The sequence below is a fragment of the Eulemur rufifrons genome, chromosome 17, assembly GCF_041146395.1.
Source record: "Eulemur rufifrons isolate Redbay chromosome 17, OSU_ERuf_1, whole genome shotgun sequence".
Classification (NCBI taxonomy): domain Eukaryota; kingdom Metazoa; phylum Chordata; class Mammalia; order Primates; family Lemuridae; genus Eulemur; species Eulemur rufifrons.
The window spans coordinates 9,601,225-9,619,440 of record NC_090999.1 but is presented as its reverse complement, the minus strand read 5'-3'; the positions used below and the strand labels follow the sequence as shown (position 1 = coordinate 9,619,440).

General features: G+C 46.5%; 1 protein-coding gene across 1 annotated transcript in view; it reads right to left on the bottom strand.

Moving 5' to 3' along the window:
* The window catches only part of TRIO (trio Rho guanine nucleotide exchange factor), a 332,548-nt gene extending 315,821 nt beyond the window's left edge, over positions 1 to 16,727 (bottom strand). The window contains exon 1 of the mRNA XM_069492180.1: positions 16,187 to 16,727. Within this exon, the coding sequence (XP_069348281.1) occupies positions 16,187 to 16,343 (157 nt within the window). The 5' untranslated portion in view covers positions 16,344 to 16,727. The remainder of the gene's footprint in view (positions 1 to 16,186) is intronic.
* Positions 16,728 to 18,216: the final 1,489 nt, after the last annotated feature.

Genomic DNA, 18,216 nt, shown 5'->3' with positions numbered 1-18,216 from the left:
TTCAAAATACAGATTCCAGGGGCTTGGGAGAATAGCTCAGGGGTAGAGCATTTGACTGCAGATTCCAGGAGCCTATTCTAGAACTACTAAATCAGAATCTCTAGAGATTCTGTATTTTTTTAAAACTTTCCAGGTGATTCTGATAAAGTCTGAGTTAAGGAACCATAGATGTAAATCATAACAAGCATTTACTTTGCTTCTACTTGGTGCTTCAACTGAGGTGAGAGGCCCCGGCAGCTCACACTCACAAGTGAAGGAAAAATTACAACCGAATCGAATCAGTGCCCAAATCCAGGCCTGTATGAGGTGCAACGCCAACACGGACCAGCCCCAGGAGGCTGGGACAAGGTGAACAAGTGACGCCTCCCAAAAGGAGTGATGCTTGAGCTGAGTCAGGAAGGGAACCCAAGAAGAGGGAACAGCAAACACAGACACAGGTACAAGAGCACAGGACACAGCAGGGTGTGTGATGGGGGCACAAAGTCCTAGTTGCCCTGCAGGCTGGCCCAGCCACAGAGGATGGACTGATCTGGTCTGCAACTGAGAAATCTGTGTCTGGGACTTACAAGGGGACTTGGTTACAAAGCACCATCTCTTGGACCATTCAAACAAAAACAGGAGTTTCAGTAGTAGAAAGGGAGGAGTAAAGAATGATTCTGACCCAGTCTCACCAAAATCCTCACCTGTAACACAAAAAGTAGCGTGTGTATCAATAAATGTGCGATAAATGGGAGCTAGTACTCTATGTCTTTTTAAGAGCATCTCAAATTTCATTTTCACCTTGAGGGCAATTTCAATTAGGTAGACTTGAGCTAGTTGATCATCTCTTATCATTTTAATTTCTACATTATTCCCCGGCACATTTTTAAAAGAGGCCAAAAGAGAGAATCTGCCTAATCATCTTGCCTCTTTAGACTACAAACTCCCACTGGACAGAATATTATTTTTATCTTATCCAGCTGTATGCCACCTGGCATATTGACGCTGCTCAAAGGATAAACAGCTCATTCATTACAGTGTCATGTATATTAAATAATACCCATAAAGTCCTTTGAAGGCGAAAACCACTTCAAGTGCTAAGTAATTCTGAGCTAGGCATCTGAAACTCGGAAACAAAGATGACAAACCAAACATCATAAAAAGGCTACCAACCCGGCAGGAGACACTGTGCTAAGAGGCTCTTGTTCTGCCAAACCTCTGGTCCCTTCGCAGGCCTTCTACACAGCAGACAACCCTCAACCTGCTTTACGTGTTTTTAATGTATATAATCAGAAGAGGTGGTTTCAAAATGCTACAAAGAACAAAAGTCTTCAGTGGTTCATTTCTTTCAAGGACTGTGCCCAAAAGTAACTTCAAAGCCACACAAATTCTTCTTCTTTCTGAGATGTCTCTTTTCAAGTGAAACTAGAATACTCTGTATGAAGTGTCAACTCAATTCTAAAATAGGCACAATGAAAATTCTTGCAACAGAGCATATGCGATTTTATGCAAATTAATACAATTCTGTCTTAGAGTCTTAACAACATACTCTATGTCTTGGTCTATATGCTAGTGAGCAGAGGTGACTCCAATATTCAAGAATACAAAACTCACACTAGCAGAAAAAATTGGCTTCTATTTTTAACGTTAAGATCACTTTCAGTAGGAGCGCAGCAGAATGTTGCCTCTCCCTTCAACTTTCCCAGAATATTTATTAAAAAAAAAAAACAAAAAAACTGAAGTATCATCAGCTTCAACTTTTTCAGCTGTGCTCTTCACTGTCCCAAAATACATCCCTGGGTCCGAAACAATCTATAGGAAAGCAAAAAGTCTCTCATTTTCTTTTTGACTGAGACTTCCTGAAAAGTTAATCCAAGGTTTTCTACAGAATGTCCAAATGCCATCAAATCACAACTGAAGCCTGATCAAATCTTATCCACAAGCCCCCTCCTTCAAATAGGAGTGATTTCATTTTCTCCTGACACCAAAAAAAAAAAGTGGGGGGGAGTAGAAAACTCCCCTGAATGTAGTAGAAGACCTCAGTATGAGATGCATGTCAGAGGAGAAACCAACAGGCAAACTCCTGCTCCGACCCAGAGCCCTGAGCCCGCCGTTAGTAGAACACTGCTGTGCACTTAATAACCTTGTATCTGTCCCTATAGCTACCTGATCTGGACCAAGTCGAAAACCCCTTTGAGCTCCATTTCCTTAGGTATAATATTGGATATCACTGCCTACCTTGCCGAGAGGTATGAAAATTAAGTAGCTGATATGTAGTAAACACTCAACAGCTGAAGCTATTTCAAAATCTGAAATGTGTTACAAATTTAGCCATGACCTTTTCATTTTTTATTGACAAATAATTTACATACTATAAAATCCACCCCCTTGAAAGTGTACAATTCGGTGGTTTATAGTACATTCACAATGTGTACAACTATCACCACTGATTCCAGAACATCTCCATCAAGCCTAAACACTTTCCCCAGGACGTCTGACCCAGAAGTCATTCCCACTCCCCCAACCATTTACTCTCCAAATTTTCTAAATATCAAAAGCCTTCCCCCTTAAAATATTAATAAGCAAATTATGACTCTTCTTGCTAAAATGTGTAGTTGAAGGAAGGGCTTCTAGAAGTACAGAGGCCAAATTTTCCAGAACACAATTTAACAACATTTATGGAAAGTACAAAACATAATATATGAAATTGAGACTGTCTCCCAAAATCAGGGACCTATGTTCCATGTTATCACTTAATGTAAAAAAACACAGAACAGCAAACACTTTTCCTGACCCAAACAATCTCACCCACTGTTCCACAATTTCTGGAACTGAGTGTAGACAAACACACTTCCCAGAAATCCCCACTGAAGCAGAGACATAGCCGCATTAAATTTACTGCACGTGGTTTCTGGGAAGAAATATGTAGTCAATGAAGGGCAGCAACACTCTTTCAAGTCATGACTCATGACTTACTCCAACATGTGAACTCAGCGTCTCTCCCTAGTTGTGGAACTTTCTGGATTCCTGAGAAAAGATGTTCCCACCCCATCCTCCTCTCTCACACACCCATTCCAATCCCATCTCTCACATGCAGACACCTCATTATTCATTTTCATTAGCTCAACACTTTCCTTTCCATTTCTTCTCTTCGGCAATTCCTACATTGAGATAAAGATGATAAACTGTTTTTTCCACAACAGGTGTCCTTTTGGTAAACTTTACCTATTAGAAATTAATCTTTTTCTTTTCCGGTAACTTCTGGTTTTTCAATGTGGTGCTTCAGCATCACCAGAAAGTAAGCTGTTGATGGAGTCTGGCAGCTCTTTTCCTAAACACGCCTCTGGGGAGCTGCAGAGCATGACTTCATCTGTTTTGTTTGGATGACTAACTGACACGGCACTGAGCTGAACAGAAGCTGACCACTAACTGCTGATTTGAACAGTTTAAACTTGAAGATGGAGGTTCATTTATCACCAGGGTATTGGGTGAGCATTCCGAAATCATTTTCTGCATTTAATAGGACTGAGTAAATAAGTCAAGATACTGAGGATAAAGGGAGCCAGGCTTTTCACTGTCAGAGAAGAGAATTACAAATATGGAAAAGGCAAGACTAAAATGAACCCTGTAGCGTTGAACCGGAATTGGAGACATGAGTAGTACAAACACTTGGTTTTTATTATAGACAGGTGCAGAGAGAAATCTTAATCTGTGTGCATGTGTAATTTCTGTACATGTCCACATATCTGTGTGTATGTACACACACACACTCTTCCTAGCTCTGTCCACTGAGAGGTTCTAGAAGCAATGACACCTCTGTAGCAATGAGCACACTTAGTGCCTAGATCATGTTTCTAAATACCATTCTCTGCTAAAATGAACCATGCAACCCAAACTGAGGGGGGATCTTCAAAATAACCGCCCTGTAATCTTCAAAAACATCAAAGTAAGAAGGGAGACAGGCTAAGATGTTCCAAATTAAAGGAAACAGCTGAGCACCGTGGCAACTCACACCTGTAAGGCCAGAGCACTTTGGGAAGCTGAGGCGGGAGGCCTGGTTAAGGCCTGCTTGATGCCAGGAGTTCAAGACCAGCTTGGGCAACAGTGAAACCTCTTCTCTACAAAAAATTTAAAAACTAGCTGGGCATGGTGGTGCACACCTGTAGTCCCAGCTCCTCTGGAGGCTGAGGCAGGAGGATAGCTTGAGCCCAGAGTTCCAGACTGCAGTGAGCTGCAACAACTAAATGCATTATGTGGTCTTCAACCACATTTTTTTTAATTGCCAAAAGGGACACTCCTGGAACAACTGATGAAACTGTATTAAAGTTAGTATATTTGTATAATAATGTTGTATCAAAATTAATTTCCCAATTTTGATCATTATGTAAGAGCATGTCCTCACTCTTAGAAAATGTATAACCAACCATGTAAGGGACATCCTCACATTTATAACTTATTCTCAAAAGGTTCTGAAACAGAAAGTATGTAAATTATATATCTATCTATCTCCAGAGAGGTTGAGGGGAAAAGGAGAGAGGGAGGGGGAGGAAGATAAGCCAATGTGGGGGAACAGTAACAACTGGGGAACTCAGTCTGCATTCTTGCTTCTTTGAACATGAAATCTGACTTCTCCAAGTGAAGCCCTTCCCCAAAATAACTTTAAATGTTATCAACACTGAAGATATGAACCAACTAAACAGCCAAAAATAATACAGCAAAATCACAATTCAACCACGTTAATATGGATCTGAGCTTTGTACTACCTTTATTAGTTTAAAATAAAAGATATATTATAATAGCAGGTAAAATATGTCAAGTAAAAAGCAGCCCATAATCTCACATTACACAGTAGGCCGATCCTATTCTTTTAATTCTAGAAATTTTCAAAAGGCAAGAATTAAACAAAAATGAAAAACAGTTGAAACTTTTAGAAACTCCTAGGGTAAAACAGGAGGAAATGAAATGTGTAAATTTTTAGAATGTAATTAATATACCTTTTGATTATACAATGCCTACCTTTAAGAGACCAGCATTTCAATCATCCTCTGACTGAAATATTAAAACTCCAAGGTAAATGTGGAGTTACAGAGACACACAGAAAAACTAAACATACTCCCAACGTGGAAATGATGCTGGAAAACCATAGCTTAGAAGTTTTATGTGGGTATAAGCCTGAGAAAGCATCCTCTAAAATCACGTTATCCATTATGAGGGGGACCAGATGAGGTGTGACTGCCAAAAATGCATCCCACGAATAGAAAAACCTAGAACACGTGCCTAGGAGTTGTCTAAGCTAACAGAGAGTAGTGGGAAGGAAAAAACCCTACTGCCCACCATAGCATCATCTACTTGCACATCTTGACAAATAATAGCAAAGAAATCACTGGCTGCAACAAAATAGCTATATATAGAGAACCCAGGTGTTACCACACCCACTTTACAAAACTGTCCTCAAAAAAGCAGCTTAGCAGCCTCCCTCCTGCCCTCCCACACCCCAGCCCTGTTCCTTTCCTAAGTTAGAAAGGAAGCCCTGGAAATCTAATGTGTCACACACACAGCAATGGGCTGAGAAATGTCCCTCCCTGGCTAGCCTCTCCCCACCCTTCCCGTACTCCCCATTAACGGCCACAGAGATTTCCTATCCAACACTTAAGTCCAAGTCCTGACAGCCAAGAAAACAGAGGGCCAACATTTCAACCAGGATTTTGTATGAGACAGTGAGATTCAGTAAAACTCAACGTAGCCAACACGCCTCAGTTGGAAAGCTGGGGCTACTGGAGTTATTTATGTAAAAAGTAACATCAGCTTTAATTAGGTGAGAAAAGGAAAGGCACAGAAAACTTAAATACAGGGCCCAAACCAACTAGAAAAATACTTGCTAAATCCTGGAATCTTTCACACAACTTTTATTTGGTGTGAGACTTGTAAATTATAGCTTTGATCCTCAGCAGACAAGACTACACATATACAACTTTAAAGATTTAAAAATGACAATACAGGGCATTCTGGGATGCTGTACAGAGTTGGGGTCCTGTCTACTCTCTCCTCCCATCAGGCAGGGACAGGCGGGTAGGGGAGCTTTGTGATCTGGCAGCCCCGGGAGTAAATCCCACGCGGGCGCTCACAAAAGGAGCCAACTGGGGCATGTCATTTACCCTCACGAGAAGCTGACATCTTCATACACAACATGGGAATAGCATCCACCTGCTGAAGGGGGAGTTGAGTCTACAGGAGAGAAAGTATACAGAACACTTTGCACAGTACCTGGCAAATCATAGGCACTCAGATGGTAACCAGTGGTGGCAGGAGAAGAGATAACAGTTAAGAGAAAGATTTTGCCAGGTTTCCTTGGAGGGCAGTATTGGCACTAATGGCTTTGAAAGAAAAGGAAAAGAAACACGATATTTTAAGTCTCATCCTGTGGCACTGCAAGCAGGTTACTACACTCTGGATGCACTTATTTTACTGTCTTACAGATCAGGATTCCCGAGGTGTTATCTCATCCCTGATGATAGGGGTCCCGGCTTCTCATGCTGCTCCCTGGTACCTACTGCTACAGCTTTAGAGTATAGCAAGAATGCAGCCAGCACGGACAAGGGGCAGGTTACTGAAAGACCGCCCATGATCCTACTTTCCAAAAGGCAGGCTCCATATCCACACTGTAGGCTGTCAAAGGAAATCTATGGTGATTCTACCTCAATCCTACATGAAGTTCACAGTCAAAGGTTTCCGGCTCTTTGGTTCAGGAGACAGGGCTCCTCCCATAAACAGGTTGAACCCCACTGTGAAGTCAGCATTCAGCAGAGTTGAGACTGGACCTAATAAACAATGCCATGAGATATGAGAGAAATGCCTAACAATGAATCCTGCAAATTTTGTAATTAAATACTGGAAAAGAAATACACTGACCAGCTAACAAAAATGCTGGCACTAAATGACTCTACAGTGAAGCCTCTCCCATAAAGAGCTGCTCTCAAATGGGCAACCTATCAGGGTACCTGAACTGACTTGTGAAGAAAATGTATGGCCTGAAACTATCCAATTAGCACCAGTTCTCCAGGCCCCTGGACACAAGATATATTAGGACAAGTGCACAGAAATTCAGATGGAGGTGAAGTGACTCCAAAATAAAAGTGTGAAATACATCCTGCCCCTGTACAATCTGGTTTTTGAGCTCATAATGCTCCCTTGCGTGCCAGCTTTCATCACTGTGGTACTGAAAGGGGAGTGGGCGTGGGGAAGACTTTCTCAGTCATGAATTTAAATTTTTTAAAAAGCTACCTACAAACAAGAATAATCTGTTTGTTTAGAATTAGAACAATGATGAATTTGTTTGTTATGTGGATGTCAAAATACTAGGCAATTTAAACTGCAGAGATTTTATTATGTGTTTGACTAGTTAAGCAGAAATATTTATAACAACGTTCTAGTCAAAGTATTGTTTCCCAATATTTGCATGGTAGCTTCAGAATTAAAAAATAGAGGAATTGCACTTTTTGGCCCTTATCATTTAAAAGTTAAGCCAATGAAGTTACTAAAAATATATATATATACATATTTTTTTTTACGTTATTCCTGCAGACCCTGGCATACCTGTCATGCAGAACAAGGACAAACTAAAAAAAAAAGTAAACGCAAGAAAATGTAAAACTTTCAGAGTCCAAATTACCCAGGAGTGTCCTCTCACAGGTTTCAGTGGTGCTAGCCACAGCAGCAGCAATAAAGAAAGAAAGGAATCACCGTGATCTTGAATATGTGGATGCCTCAGTGTTGTAAGAGGAAGAAAAACAAAATAAACAATGAAAACCAATTTATATACACACGCGTACACACACCTTTGACCAACGTCTTAAAGACATCTCATATGTATAATCTGCAAATTCCAATTAAAACATTTGCCCTAAAGCACTCATGTCATTTACACATATCATTTCATATATACTAGGAAACAAGAGTTCTTTTAAAATTGATTTCAAGTATTAGTCTCCAATATATTCATTCCTTCTTGCATTGAAACCACCTATTCCACAGAATTCCAAAGTAGGGTGGTTTACGACTTTTCTAAGATACGTACACACACACCGCCCCCCCCAAGAAAAACCAAGCACCAACAAACACTATCTAAAAATATTTGAGGATTATACTTTCACATTTGAATTGTTTTTCGCAAGTTCAAGAATAGCTTTATTTTATGGTTGTGAGTCTTAAATAGGAGGGACTAACACTTTATAAATTCACTAATTAATCATCAATACTATGAAATAGGTAGTTGCTAGTCAATTATATACACGAAGGCCAAGAACAAAGGGCAAATGACATCACATAGATACTATTACAAGAATAAACCCTACCCTGACATAAAACTTAGCCCTAGAAATTCCTTCTTTAACACCAGGAATCAATGGTGAGGCACTGCAGACCATCCTGCACTTGCTACTTGTCTTTTTCTATCTGGACAGTAGCAAAAATCCTGAGTAGGAAAATTTGAAGCAGCAAAAATGGTGACTATCCTTTATCTAAAGACTGTTTGTCTTTTAAGTCAGCAGACTTAACTTGTATGCCAGATGGATTCCCAAGTTAACACTTCTTACAGAATCCCAGGAAAGGATCTTTATTTCTCCATATCTATCTTTGGGGTTTCCCTAGATTACCCCGAGCAATTACAGGAAGCTTGGTCCTACATAGGGCAATCTGAGTGCAATTAGTACCATCTTTCAAATCAATAGAAAATCTTTCCAAGATAACTCAATTTCGTTCAAGTTTACTTAAATGGCTTCTATTGGCTTTGGTTTTTGTTGGTATCTGTTTTTATTTGCATTTCCTTGATTGCAAGTAAGGGTGAATATTTATTTGTTGGCCACTTGTACTTCTTTGAATTGTCTGTTTGCCTACTTTCCTTTTGTATTGTCTTTCCTTACTGATATGAGGAAGCCCTTTATTAATTTTATATATGTGTGTGTGTGTGTGTGTGTGTGTGTATATATATATAATTCTTTGGTTTGCAATGAAGATTTTTCTCCCAGTTTGTTGTTAGCCATTTTTTAATGTTTTACTTTAAAATAACATACAGTTAAATGGGTTTTAGTGTACGGTTCCGCCATTCTCCATCCACCCCTCCCACTGCCCCTTTGTAGCCACAATTTCCCCCACCCCAACTCCGGGCAATCAACACCCAAGCTGTTCTCTGTTACTGCAGTTCTTTCTGCCAACATCATATATTAATAAGTGGAATCATACGGCATGTAGCCTTTGAGACCACCTTCTTTCACTCAGCATTAACTGCAAGAATGTACTACAGTTTATCTATTCACACCTGTATAGCTTTAATGCTAACAAGAGCACACAGCAAAGGGCCCCCAGCAGCAGGGCAGTGGAGCAGCATCCCATGTACCTCTTTCCTGGAACTGAAGGGAAGGGGGGTCCACGGAGCTGTGAACAAATCTGCCACTGCTTACAGAAACCCCTCCTCAAGAGAAACCTCGTACAATTCATCCCCCTCCATAATAGGGGTACAGACTGTAAGAAAATAAGCCTGATGAACTCACCTGGCCACTGTGAACCCACAGTACCCTCGACCTAGAATCCAGTCTTTGTATTGACTATGTTTTCACGAAAGCTTTCTCTGTCAGTGTAACTGCTAAAAATGTACTCATTTATGACAAAGCCTAAATAGGGTGATGGTTCCAAAACACCAGGTGTGCACTACAGATTACTCTGCCATCCTCCCCACCCCAGACAAGAGTAGACATGCAGCTAATTAAAATGGTCAATAATCTAACACTCAAGTACATTTATTACCAAAATGAGGTTTCCATTTCCACAGCCCCTGTGCCATCAGACCAAATATTACGTGAGCGGAAGGGGGAAACCTCAGAAGCTCAGCGCCCTCAGCCTCATGCTTGAAAAGCCTGGCTCTGGCTTCCCCTCCCTCAGCATATAACCTTCCCCAGAGGGCAGGTGGTTAATAATTTGGGTTTCAAGGGGCTGCCTTACCTGGAAAGGGAGCAGAAAAGAGGAAATTAGGGTAACAACACAGCTATTCAGCAAGCAAATTAAGAGTTTCCATTAGTGAAGGAGAGGTGAAAATGAGAACGTACTTACTTGTTAACCACTAAATGTGAGAGCAAGATTCCCATGACCAAGAGCTTCTGCAAGTGAGGCTTAATACAGTCAAACAGCCGGGAAACCACACAGGAGCCCCGTCAGCACCTCCCTCTGAGCGTCACTGGCAGGGAACTGGGAACCACTGCAATGATGAGGTGCGCAAAGGCCTATTCTTTGGGGGAGGGGGTGTAAGACCAGGGGCCCAGCACAGAGCAAGGGGCCTCATGGGGCCTTTCCCACTCCCCTCTGCGCCTCCCTCCCCACCCCACCCCACATTCCATAGGAATTCCCAGAATGGCTCCAGCTGCATGATGCAGCAGCCCCATTTCCAAGTGCAGGGGTCGCTGAGAAGTCTCCCGATCATGCTTCCCCACCCCCCCGCCCCCCCGTTCCTACCGCCCCACTGAACAGCTCATCAGAGAATCTAGAATAGGACAAGAGAACTCTGTGGCTGCACCATCTAAACCCACTTTTGCCTTGCTCCAGCTGGGGGCCCATCCTGGTCACTGCAGCCCGTCAGCTTAAACTGGGGGGGGGGGCCTAAAAGACAGCATCCCCACCCACGAGACAATCACAGCAGCATCCTTGTCAGCTCACCCTCATCCACTGGGCTGAATATTGGGGAAGGAAGAAATGAAGGAAGGGAGTCAGAGCAACTACCTCCCACCAAAATAGGGTGGGATTCTCACTCAAATACATTCCTTCACTGTCCTTGGAGTGGCTACTATTTCCTGCCAGTGGCACTATTAAAATTTAGTCAAGACAATGCACTTAAAGAAATAAAAACCAATTCATTAGAGAACTGAGGACTGAGGGGGGTTGTTACGACTGCTTTTTATAGTAAAACACAGCTCATCCCTAGCAACATAAGTGATTTTACTAGGCAGTAAAGTGTGGCTATTGATTAAGAATTTGAATTTTCTTTGGAATTCTGCCAAGGAAATGAGATAAAATTTTATTTTCTCAGTGGAGGAGTCAAGTAAATTAACTTAAAATAAATACCAAATACAGCTGATTTAGATTATGACAGCTTCAAATGCAATTAGGAACAAATCCCAAATTTATCACATTTAAAAGGTCTAAAAAAGACAATCCTAATTACATATTTTTAATATACATTTAAAGAACAAAAGCTGGGCATGGTGGTGCACGCCGGTAGTCCCACTCCAGAGACTGAGGTAGAAAGAGCTCTTGAGCCTAGGAGTTTGAAACCAGTCTGGGCAACATAGTGAGACCCTGACTCAAGAAATTTAAAATACACACACACACACACACACACACTCCCCCCCCACATGTTTCATTTTGAACACCACTGGCTTCATTTAAATTTTGGCTAATCATTTAAATGGTTAAAATGGCTTCTTGAAATCTTCATTTGAGGCCGGGCGCGGTGGCTCACGCCTGTAATCCTAGCACTCTGGGAGGCCGAGGCGGGTGGATCGCTCAAGGTCAGGAGTTCGAGACCAGCCTGAGCGAGACCCCGTCTCTACTAAAAATACAAAGACATTATATGGACAACTAAAAATCTATATAGAAAAAATTAGCCGGGCATGGTGGCGCATGCCTGTAGTCCCAGCTACTCGGGAGGCTGAGGCAGTAGGATCGCTTAAGCCGAGGAGTCTGAGGTTGCTGTGAGCTAAGCTGACGCCACGGCACTCACTCTAGCCTGGGCAACAAAGTGAGACTCTGTCTCAACAAAAAAAAAAATAAATAAAAAATAAAAAAAAAATAAAAAAAAAAAAGAAATCTTCATTTGAATCTTGGATGATTAAATTGCAATGGGAAAAAACATAGTATCCTACACATCAGTAAGTCAGTGTATAAGGTCTCAATGAAAAGTTTCTTTCAATGATTATTTTATTGTTCTTCTTTGATTTCTTGAAAGTCACTTACAGAATTATTTTCAGAAATCTTGCTTTCCTCTAAAACTACCTGTGCCACCTAAAAAGGAGAAACCATCATTCACTATCAAATTACATTTTCTTCAGCTTCCCTTTTCAAAATATTGAGGGTAACAAGGACCTACTTCATAATACAATAATTATTACTGGTGCTCACAATGACCAAAGCTGCCAGGCTTCTGAATGCCAACAGAAGTGGCTTCTGCATGTCAACAGAAGTAGCATTGGCAAGCTTGAAGACCAGCTACTTAAGTGTGGTTAAAAGCATAAATACAAAGAAAAGCTTCCCTTGATACTCTGTGAGGACCATCATATTAAAACATATAAAGGTATGTGTGCTGCTCCCTAAGCAACAGACCTGATTTTCTCCATATATGCCTTGGAAAGAGAGAGGCTGCAGTGAGGAGTGCAGAATAAGATTTAATAATGAAAGAAATCCAGCATGACAGGCCATGATGCTTCAGAATAACCACAAACCTTTATTCTCCACATATTCACTTAACGCCAACCTAAAGCATATCAGGCAGGTTAAAAATAATGCATTTATGTAAGCACCCCCTCCACACATATACACACTCTTGCAAGGCTAAATACGGAGCTCTGAAAGAATGATTTATTGCCACAAGAACAGAGCCCCAAAATAGATTGGCAATAAAAGTGATTGGTCCCAGTAGGGTTGAGAACTAATGTAAGCAACATCCTGGCAATGAGAGGCATCCGGGAAAGAGCACCAGAGATCAGGGTAAGCTTCCCAGCCCCGACCCCACATTTACCTGAGTTCTACTGTGGGGGGCAAGTCATGCAACCTTCCTAGAACTCTGATTCCTCATCTATAAAATAAAAAAATACTAGACTAGATTAGCTAATTTCTAGGATGTCCTTCTCCCCTCTTCTGCTTTGAAACCTGCTTTATCTTTTTTGGTGCTGAGCTCTGTGCAAAGGAGAAAAGAGAACTTCGAAATTCACTAACACTTGCACAGTCTTTTAGCTGCTCTTTAACACACATCACCACACGTTTCAACTCAATCCACTTTAACACTAATTGGCCTGTCTGCTACCTGCCAAGTCTATAAATGGGTGATCAGGATCTTCAAAATGAATAGGGAGTTTCTGTGCCAAGGTCTTGAGTGTAGACTACAATGACAGCATAGGAGGTGAGGTCCTGGGTTAGGTAGGGCATGGGTGACACGGAGCAGACAGGAAGGGCCGCCACCATTCTGGAGCCCTAAACTACCCAAAGAAAAGTGGAGAACACGATTAGGCACTGGGGGCTTGGAGGGAACCCCAAAATCTACAGAGAAAGAGAAATAGCCCCCAAGGCCATCTACCCAGATCCCCCTCCAGGCAGAAGTCCTATCCCCAGCACCCAACTCCAAACCTTGGCAGGTGGCAGCACCTCTGCTTGAGCACTTCCAGTACTGGAGAAATCACAGGGCAGCTCATTCTACTTTTGAATTGCTCTTAAAAGTTAGAAAGTTCTATGAAACTGAAATCTTTCTTTCCACCATTGGTATCAGTTTTCAATCTGCGGCTACAAAGATAAAGTTTAATGCAGGAGAAATGAGAAGGAAAGAAAATTAGGCAGCCAAGCAAACACAGTTTCAGGGCCCAGAAAGGAAAGGCAGCCAATAGGAAGCCCTTGTCTAGGTCACGTTGGCAATCTTAGTAGCAAGCTCAAACACACACCCTGATCTGTCCTCCCCACTCAATGAGAACCTACTTTCCTGTGTTTCTGCGTCTTAGGAAAGAAAGTCAGATTTTACTTATGGATTGGGCTGCTCTACTCTACTGAGTCCTCCGCCTAAGCTGCTCTCCTAGATGAAGTCCCCACCCAGGGTCCTCCTGCATGGTCTGCCCTAACTGTTCACACCCCACCCTCACCCTACCCACCCAAAGGAATAGCCCCTCTCTGCCCCCTGCTAGGCATCACAGGCCCAGAAGTGAGCGCCAAGATCTAGGTCAGGGACTCAGAGCTGCCCAAAGCAGGGAAAAGCACTTTAAAGAGATATTCCAGACTACTTCTGTGATGGGACATTGCAAAATGATGCTACTTAAATTCTGCCCTGGCTCCTGAATCTAAGTCAAACAACTACAAGGGAAGCTTGTCAAGTCATTTTGGAGGACTGAAGAAAGGAGCAAGCCAATAAGGAACATTACCTGGTTCTGCCCCAAACTGAACATGAACAGGGGCCCGGGCAGCAGGGGCAGCCCAGGCCTAGGCAAAGCCAAGAGCAGATGATAACTCCTGGGGAAAGTCACACTGAGAGGGAGCAAGTCTTCTGTGGGTGTCCAGTCCAACCCGATGTCTTCTGGGGCTCTTAGGAGCAAAAGTAGTGATTTTTCTGCTATGCATAATAAAGATGTAAGAAATCACAAGCACCAAAAATTCCATCCCTGGCGCACAGGAGCCTTTCTAACAGAGAGCTGACTTCTGCACAGAATCTATTATTCTGAGACAGGTGGCAGAGAGAGAAAGAAGGCAGGCTAGACTTTAGTTAGCTTCAGGGCATGAAGGGAATACATCCCAGTTCTGCTATTAAGAGGTAAAACAGGGCTGCTCTACCTGGCCAGTCACACCAAAAGAAAAAAAAAAAAAAAGGCTTTCAGTTGAAAGAGCTCCTGTTTTCCTAAACCTTTGCTTTCTGCAGGGACCTCACAAGGAGAGTGAGCACTGGAGAGTATATTAACCCCAAGCTGACACTGGAGAGTTGGAGTGTGTCACTCCCAGACACAACCAATCTGTTAAAATGAGTCAAAAATAACCTCACATGGGCAAAGATCAAGAAAACCAAGGCAAAACAGTGCTAAACCAGCTATCTACCGGCACTACTAACTTCTGGCTCTGACCATCGCCCTCCCGCCTCAATTGTTCCTTGTGACCCGGGATGTCGAACTGACCTCACCGAATCTGGGGAGTTGATTTTGAAAGAGGCCATGGAGAACCGCGAGCCACTGGCCTCCCCCACGCACGCCCGGGCGCAGGCCGGTCCCCCGACCCGTCAGCGTTCCCAGCCCGGCCGCCCCCGCAGGGGTCGCCACCAGCACCCCCGCACACGCCCTCTACCCGCCCGCATGCCTCTCAGGCCCCGACCTGGCCCGCCTTCTTCGGCTCTCCAGCGCGGAGTCTGCATCCTCCCCACCCGCTCGGAACTGCGCTCCGAGCTGCGGGCCCTGAGGCCGCCGTCGCCGCCGCCTCCTCCTGCTGCTGCTCCGCCGACGCGCGAGCAGACGGGACTGGGCGCGGGGACGCGGCACGCGGGGACGCGGGCCTGGCTCGCGCGGGATCTGGGCTGGGGCGGGAGGAGGCGCCGCCGCCGGGGTACCGGGGACGCCCTGTCACGCCCCCTGCGCCGCGCGCCCCTCCCGCAGGCTGGTCGCTTTGCTCGCCTCTTCCACGGCCACCCCCTCCTTGCCTGGGTGGACATCGGGCCACCTGGCACTGCCTTCACCTCCACGCCACCCACGCCGTGCCCCGGCCCCGCGCCGCCCCCCGGGGCCACCAGCTTCCCAGATGACCCTCCGGGCCGCCCCCGGAGACAATGGCTCACCTCGCCGCCCCGCCCGCTGAGCTTCAGCTCGGCCACCGTCCTCCCCTTCCTGGGCAACGGGTGCCATGGCTGCCCCGTTTCACAGAAGTGTAGACAGAGGGCCGGTGAGGTAAAAGGCTAGAGGACGGAGTAAGGAAACCTGGCTGCTAATGGGATCGAGCAGGGTCCAGGTACAAATCGGCCAGAGGCAGGCACAGATGAGAGACCGCTTTTTCCCGGGCCAGGGAGCGGCCCCGGCCCGGTCCGCCGGGCCTCCGGGGCAGGGCCCTCCGCCCACGCCGTCCCCGCCGCCGCCTCCCTGGCCCTCCAGCGAAAGAGACAAAGAGCCGGCGCCCCAACCCTGGGAGCCGTGGCGGGAGACCGGGGATTTTACACTGGAGCAAGGGGCGGGCGCAGGCAAGGCGAGTCGCGGCATTCTCGCCGAGCCGCTGCGCGAGGGGCTGCGCCGGCAACGGGACACGCCGGGGTGGGTCAGGCAGCCCCGGCGCGGGGGTGCAGAGGTCGCGGGTGAGCGCACGCGAGCCCCGATGGACCGGCGGGCGGGCAGACGGCGAGCACCGGCGCGCCAGGGCCCGCGGACGGCGCCTCCCCGGTGGAATCGGCCGAGCGCTCGGGGCAGCGCCGCCGGGGCCAGCCGGACGCAGTTGCACTCACCAGATCGGAAGAAGGCCGCGATGTCGGCCAGGTCCTTGGCAGCCTCCTCGGCCCCCTCGCCGGCGCCGCCCCCGCAGCCCGAGCCGGCCGCGCTGGACGCCGCGGCGGGGCCGGAGGACACGGCAGGGGCGGCAGCGCCGCCGCTGCTGCCGCTCATGGCTGCGGCGGCGCCCGCGGCCGCGCCCGCCTCGGGCCCCGCGCCCCTAACGCCGCGCGCCGCCCGCTCCGCGCCGGGCCTGGCGGCGCCGAGCACCCAGCTGCCCGCGCCCGGCGCGCGGACGCAGAGCCCCGGGGCGGCGGGGGCCGGTAGCGGCGGCTCGGCCCAAGGAGCGCGCCCACATAGACGAGGACTCCGCCCGGGAGCCGCGAGCCGGCCGCGGGGCGGGGGCGCGGAGCCACGGCCTCGGCGTCGCCGGCCGGAGCGCGGGCAGCAGCGCGCACCGCGCCGGACACGCAGTCGCGAGGGCGGGGGCCCGTGGCCGGCGGGAGCTCCGGGATCACGGGCGCCGGCGGCAGCCGCGAGCCTCCATCTTGATTTCAAATGGGGAAGGAAGGAGGAGGAGGGGGAAATCACGGCGGAGGGAACCCGGGTGAAAGGAAAAGGGAGAGCAGGGAAAGGAGAGGAAGGAAAAAAAGAGGGGCTTCGGGAATTTCCGGCGAACCTCGTCAGGGGCCCGAGCGTGGGCTCGGCAGTGGGCGGGGCCTGCCTGGGGGGGGCGGGGCCTGGTGGCGATGGGTGGGGCCGCACCGGGCGGCCGGGCGCCCAGGCGACCGGCTGGGTGGCCCGGAGAGCGTCGTGCTTGGCTACTTCTCCTTCGCCTGGGCAGCTGCAAGCCTTGGGAGGAGCAGGATCGCTCTAGCCAGCCCGGGAGGACCTTCCCACGCCCGGCATTGCGCCCCCAGCCGGGGCGCTGGCTCCTGCGTCGGAGCGCGGTCCTCCAGACGCTGCCGCCGTTTCATTCTTCTGTCGCCCGCGGGGCCGGGAGACTCGGGCGCTGGGGTGTTGTGTCCCTCTTGGCGCAGAGTCGCCTCTGGCACGCAGCGGGGGCTCCATAATAGTTGTTGAAGGAACAAAGGGTATGAAAACATGTTAACGGCTCCATCCCCGAGGCCACAGTACTCCTGTAGGTGCAAGTCTCCTCTTTAGTGAAAAGAGATTCCTTTCTGGGAATCCCCAGCTCCCAAGTGACCTCGGGCTACCGGACCTCGGATTCACAGCTCCTCCATCCTTACGCCGCCAAAATGTATGGGGGCTGGGGAGATCAAAGGAAATGGACCTTTACGGAAGATCCGTGTCTAATCAGCGTTGGATTATATTCAAGTACAAAACGCCTATGCGCTGGCTACAAAGCGAGTAAAGGGATGGGTGTCAGAGGTTAAAGGATCAAATGCTGGGGAAAACAGAAACAAGAGAGAGAAAGAAAACAACTGGATGACGAAATCGCTACACACAATACTGGAAATAAATAAATGGTGGGTGGTGGCCACCAGGTCTTTCACAGTTGGAGTGGGAGGTTACAGACAAGAAGAGGCTGGAGCGATGCACGTGGTACTGAGTGTTGGAGACATCGTATGAACTCATGTTTGGCTTAATATAGACATAGGTGGGTATATACAAAGACTTCTAGATAACAGGGTAGTACACATACATGGATCTCCTTACTTTGTCAATTGAGTGGGTCTAGAAACAGCACTCTTATAACCACAAACACAGCTGGCACTCAGATCTTGTTTTTAATACCATTCTCCAATAAAAGGAACCAGGGTTCCTTGAGGAAGTGGCTAATTCTAGGACTTGAATGGGAAATATTCAGGATGAGCCTGGAGCATCTTGTTCTACCAGAAGGTAAGGAAGGCCCCACCCCCCAAAAAATTTTTAAATCAACAACAACGATGGGGATATGTCAAAAGGACACGGGAGGCGATTTAAAGAGCTCCCCGTGTCCAAAGCTGAAACAATTTGAGCAATAAAATAAAGCAATATTTGATTATAACCAAAAGTATATAATAAACCTCCATGAATCCATACT